This window comes from Acanthisitta chloris, unplaced genomic scaffold (genome assembly GCF_000695815.1).
Source record: "Acanthisitta chloris isolate BGI_N310 unplaced genomic scaffold, ASM69581v1 scaffold11942, whole genome shotgun sequence".
In the NCBI taxonomy this organism is placed as follows: Eukaryota; Metazoa; Chordata; class Aves; order Passeriformes; family Acanthisittidae; genus Acanthisitta; species Acanthisitta chloris.
The window spans coordinates 1-5,308 of NW_008658846.1; the positions used below are offsets into that span (position 1 = coordinate 1).

A 5,308-nucleotide genomic window follows, 5' to 3' on the forward strand; every position below is an offset into this window, starting at 1 on the left:
GCTCCGCAGAGCCCATGGGGAGCCGAAACGCTCCTCAGCCTTGCGGACAGGAAGCAGTCGGGGCAGGAGCATGCAAAGGCAAGTGTTCCAGGAATATTTCCTACCCGACTGGAAACAGTCTTTCGGTTTGGATACGGATTGCTGCATGGGGGAGCATGCAGCCAGTTTCTCCAGCCGAGAAACTGGCTGTGGGATGAGATTCAGTGCCTTGTGGTGGAGGAGCAGCAGCCAGGTCACAGGGCAGGAGACATTTACCCATGGGGTATGAACGAACCGAGTGCCAGGCAAAAAGGCTTTTTTATTTCCTCAGCTTTTGGGAAGGTGGTTTTGCACTTTTCCCTTTTTGATCAGAGTCTCTTTGGTTTGTCCGTTTGTGAAATCTGCTGGAAACGCTGCAATCCCGATGATTATCATTCCCAACAGAGTCTCCAGATCGAGTACGGGAGGAGGGAAGTTAAAGAGGTGCTTATTTTGTCCTGCAAGCACTCATCAAAATTGGTTCTTACCTGGTTCCCCTGACTGCTCGGCTGTAGACAGCTCTGCAGGCAAAGGGAGCCTGTGACAGTGGGGACAGCAAAACCCTCCTGAAGCTCCATGTTCAGAAATGAACCCCTGCCTGCCCTCTCCTCGTGTTGAGCCCCTGGGAGCAGAGTCTCAGTCTCTCGGGACCTTCCCCCCTGAAGCCAGAGCTGCTGTCAGTGCTTCCCAGCAGAATGCTTGGAGTGCAGGGTCCAGTGTGCTGATCCATAGGGGAGCCCCCGGGGTGGTCGTGCTTCCAAAACAAAAGGAATCGCGGGAGCTTGCCCAGGCTAAGGCTGCCATCACCCCCTCTGACCTCAGGGCCACGCCGTGACCATGTCTGAGCTGGAGAAGGCCATGATCACCATCATTGATGCCTTCCACCAGTACTCTGGGAAGGAGGGAGACAAGCACAAGTTGAAGAAATCGGAACTGAAGGAGCTCATTAACAATGAGCTGACACATTTCCTTGGTGTAAGTATTGCCCTCCCCACAGTGTGCCTGGCTGGGCTCAGGTGGCTCTGAGCAGCCACCGTGCTCCACTAATGCTGTCTCCCATTGGAAGCAAGTGCAGGGGAAGGGGTTTATTCACACAGCAGGGCATTAAATTCTTTGCTCCAGCTCTGCAGACCTGCAGGCAGTAGTGCGAGGGCAACAGCTTGCATGGCAGGCTGGGGTGTGGGTTGGATACTAGAGAAATTTCCTTCCCTGGGAAGGGGGGACAGCCTTGCCACAAGGGACTCACAATGTCCATTCCCAGTGGCACAGCTGTGGCTGTGATTCCCAGAGGTGCAGGGCAGTACTCAACACAGATGGGAAACAGCCACAAGCTATTTGGGATGTGTTTGAAGAGTCTCAGCCATGAGAGCACCCCAGAAGTGGGGACATGTCTGGGTCTCGCTCGGATCCTCTCCAGCTTTGGCTGCCTGTTTCTATCCCTTCAGGAGATCAAAGACCAGGAGACTGTGGACAAAGTCATGGAGGCACTGGACAGTGATGGGGATGCTGAGTGCGACTTCCAGGAGTTTGTAGCCTTCATTGCAATGGTCACTGCTGCTTGCCACGAATTCTTTGAGCATGAGTGAGCTGGTGGGAAGCAGGCGAGCCCCAACTGCTCATGCTGGGGAGATGCAGGGCAGCATCACTCCTCCAGGAAAAGGACTGTCTGTGGTTAGAAGCTCCTTGGGGTTCAGCTTGTGCTAGACTTACACAGCTTACTAAGTTCTGCAGCTTATGAACAAGAAACACCTGCATGGCTCCGTGGACAGTGTCCACTGGGCTGGGTGCAGCGTATGAATGCTGTTACTCAAACTCCTTCCCTGCTGCTGTAAGCCAAGAATGTGCATGGGGCTGGAAGCAGGCAGAGGCTGTGATCCAGGCTTGCAAAGGAGAAAGGGAAGTTGCGGAGCTGAAGGAGGAGGTGGTGCAGAGGGGCTGGTTGCAGCAGCCTGGTTCTGCGCCCACTGGCCTGACCAGGAAGGCTCATGGTGGTTCCTGTGGGCTCTGGCTGCTCTGTGCACGGCAGTAACCCAGGACACCCAGCTCCTGTCCCCTCACAGGGGCACAGCAGAGCCCACCCATTTCTTGGCAAATCGAGACACCCTTGGCTTGCAAGGCAAAGCATAACCATCTAACAGCCCAGGCTTTTCTCTTGTTGCTCAATCCTCCTGCTTTTAGCAGCCTGCAGAACTGGAAGCAACAGTGTATAAGGCTCCTGGGTCTGGCGTGTGCCTTCACAAGGTGTCCAGGCTCAGTCAGAAGGGATTTGCCCAGTGTGACTACAGACCAGGCACAGCCTCCTGAGTGGGTGGAAATGGCGAAAATAAAATGTTTTGGTCTCTGATGAAAAATGTGTCCTTTTGTGCCAGGCTGCCCTGAACCACAAGTGTGGAAGGCTGGAGGGTGCAGCCTGAAGCTCTGCTGCAGCTCATGCCCCTGGGTTTCTTGCTGGGCATTGACCCTTCATCTCGTCCCTGGTGTCACTGTGGCTGGTTAACAGCTCAAGTTCCACAGCACCATGTTCCACCTGGCTGTCCACACCGGCAGGTGTACCTGCGAGGACAAAGGAGCACAAGACACCTCTGCAGGATGTGTCTGCTGCTACCACAGTCATCCAGGGGCTTGCAGCAGTGAGCTAAACCTTAAACAACATTCCCAAAGCCTATGCTCCTGCCTTTTTCAGTCTGTACCTGCCGTGCAGCTCAGCAATACCTGTGAGCTGGGCATTCACAACAACATCTGACACACTCATGACAAAGATGCTCACAGATGTTGTTGATTTTACCTCATTCCACATTTTATGATGATTTCATGCACAAAATGACATGTCTTTGGACAGGAACCATCTTGCTATTCTCACCTGCAAGCTGTGCAAGGGGTTGCTCAGGCAGAGCCAGGCATACAAGAGACAACATTTTGTACTCCATCTAGCACAAAAAGCCCTTTTCTCATGACAAAGATGCTCACAGATGTTGTTGATTTTACCTCATTCCACATTTTATGATGATTTCATGCACAAAATGACATGTCTTTGGACAGGAACCATCTTGCTATTCTCACCTGCAAGCTGTGCAAGGGGTTGCTCAGGCAGAGCCAGGCATACAAGAGACAACATTTTGTACTCCATCTAGCACAAAAAGCCCTTTTGCCATCCCAGAGTAGTGCTCATTTGTTGAGAACTTGTTTAGCATCCATGAACATCGTCATCGGTTCGATTGTTTTCAGCATTGGTACAGATGTGAGGCAGTGTGTGAGGACAGTTGAGGAGGACAGTCTGTCCCTGTGTCCTGGGGTTAGGCAGTGTAGACAGGAGTCTCATGACTCTATCTCAGGAGTGAAGCTGAGTCTAGCAGAGGCGTCTGATGCTTCAGCACAAGGGTCTGTCCATGAGGTTAGCTGGGAGGTCTGCAAATCTCACCTGCCTTCAGCTCTACTGCACCAGCAGTGCTCACAGGGTGAGGAATCCTTGCCCCAGCCCAGGCCTGTTCAGCAGCTCTGCAGAGCACGGGAGCAACAGTGAGCTGCAAGACGCAGCTTGAACGTGGGCAGAGCTGGTGAGACAGAGCAGGCTGAGCTGTCCCTGGGCAGGCCACGAGAGCAGGAGCAAGGAGTGACACAGTAAGATATTGCACATGTTTCTGGCAGTGAGGCTGAGCCTGACTCAGCACCATCACTGCTGGGAGAATCCACAGAGGTGTCTCCTGGCACAGAAGGCAGAGCAGAGCTGCTGCCTCTTGCAGGGAGGAAAAGAACATGTCTTCTTTCGAGGTGAGCACCCTGACGACCAACGCTGTGCTATGCAGTGCTCAGGCTACTGAGCCCCTGGCACATCTGTCCCATCAGCGAGGAAAGCAAAGCTTTCCTGAAGGGAAATTCCTGAAGCAGAGGCAGCATAGTCACAGGCCTCAGTGTCCCCAGCCTGCACTGCAGCTCTGCTCGTGTCTCTTGTCCCTCTGCCTCAGCCCAGAGCGAAGGCGGCGGGGACAGCTGGACGCACACACGGCACAGGAGGCTGGCAAAGCAGCTTGGGCAACTTTGCCAACAGCTCTGCTCTGCTGATGCCCTGAGGCCACTGTCCCCTCACACACACAGCCACAGCCACTGGCAGCACCTCTGCTCATGGCCCACGTCCCCACGGACTGTGTCAGCGCTGTGTCTGGCCCACAGAGGTGCCAACAAGGGTGTTGAGTATGATGCCCAAGGTGTGCACAATATCTCAGGGCACTGGTTACACTGATCTGATATTGATCCATCCAGAGAGCTCAGAAAAGCCACATTTCTCTCACTGGTGACAATGTGCAGGAAGGCAGGCTTGGTAACACCGAACTCTGGGGTCTGTGCCCCCTCAGAGCCCTGGAAGGTTCCCCAAGGATCAAACAGCAGCTTCACACTAGTAGAGTCTACCTAACATTTGGACACATTTGTCATGCGTCTGACTCCCTATACAGAGGACACAAGTGAATTTCCCACCAGGAAAGGCACCTAGTTTCATACATTAAAGGCTCTTCTTCAAGACAAGACCTATTTATCAACAGTACTAAAAGTGAAACCAAGAGAAAAAAGTACAGGAACAGGAAGGGCCTGAAGTGTTTTAAAAGACTCAGATTCACTTCTGAAGCTGGGAGAGTGACAGAGGGGGCAGATTTAGTACATCCACACCATATTGTACTTCTGCTGAATCACAGTTTCAGAATCTGAAATGCTGCCATTACTTTTTACTCTGGGAGATGAGAATCTGCACTTCTATTCTCTCCCCACATTACTTCAGGTGAACTGCATCTGTAAAAGGAAACCTTCTCTCTGGATCAGAGACAAAATTACCACCACTGGAACAGCACTTATAGACCCCCCAAAAATGTTCCTCCACACAGGATCGAACCTTACCAGGAGTGCTGATTGCTGCTGTAAGCACATCTGAAGAAAGTATAGTCTTCATCCTGTTAATTGCTGATGGAAGTGCCTCCAGGCTGCATCATTCAATAGCAGAGCTCAACAGGTGACAGCAATAAAAATAATTTATCTTAAAAAGAAAACCAGAACATGCTTCTTCCACAAATCAGATGTGGAGTTTTACAGACCCCAGAGAAGGAACACAACCAGCCACAGCTGACACTCACATTGGGCAGAGAAAAGTGCAGAAATAAATCACAGAATCAACCAGATTGGAAAAGTCCTCCAAGATCACCAAGTCCAACCCTACCATGGTTACTAGACCATGGCACTAAGTGCCACATCCAGTCTCATCTTAAACACCTCCAGGGACAGTGAATCCACCACCTCCCTGGGCAGC

General features: G+C 52.0%; 1 protein-coding gene across 1 annotated transcript; it reads left to right on the forward strand.

Annotated features, from left to right (window-relative positions):
• The first annotated feature begins 855 nt into the window (after positions 1-855).
• S100B (S100 calcium binding protein B) lies at positions 856-1,604 on the forward strand. The gene is made up of 2 exons (XM_009085242.1): positions 856-993; positions 1,464-1,604. The coding sequence occupies exons 1-2, from the start codon at positions 856-858 to the stop codon at positions 1,602-1,604; spliced, it is 279 nt and encodes a 92-aa protein (XP_009083490.1).
• Positions 1,605-5,308: the final 3,704 nt, after the last annotated feature.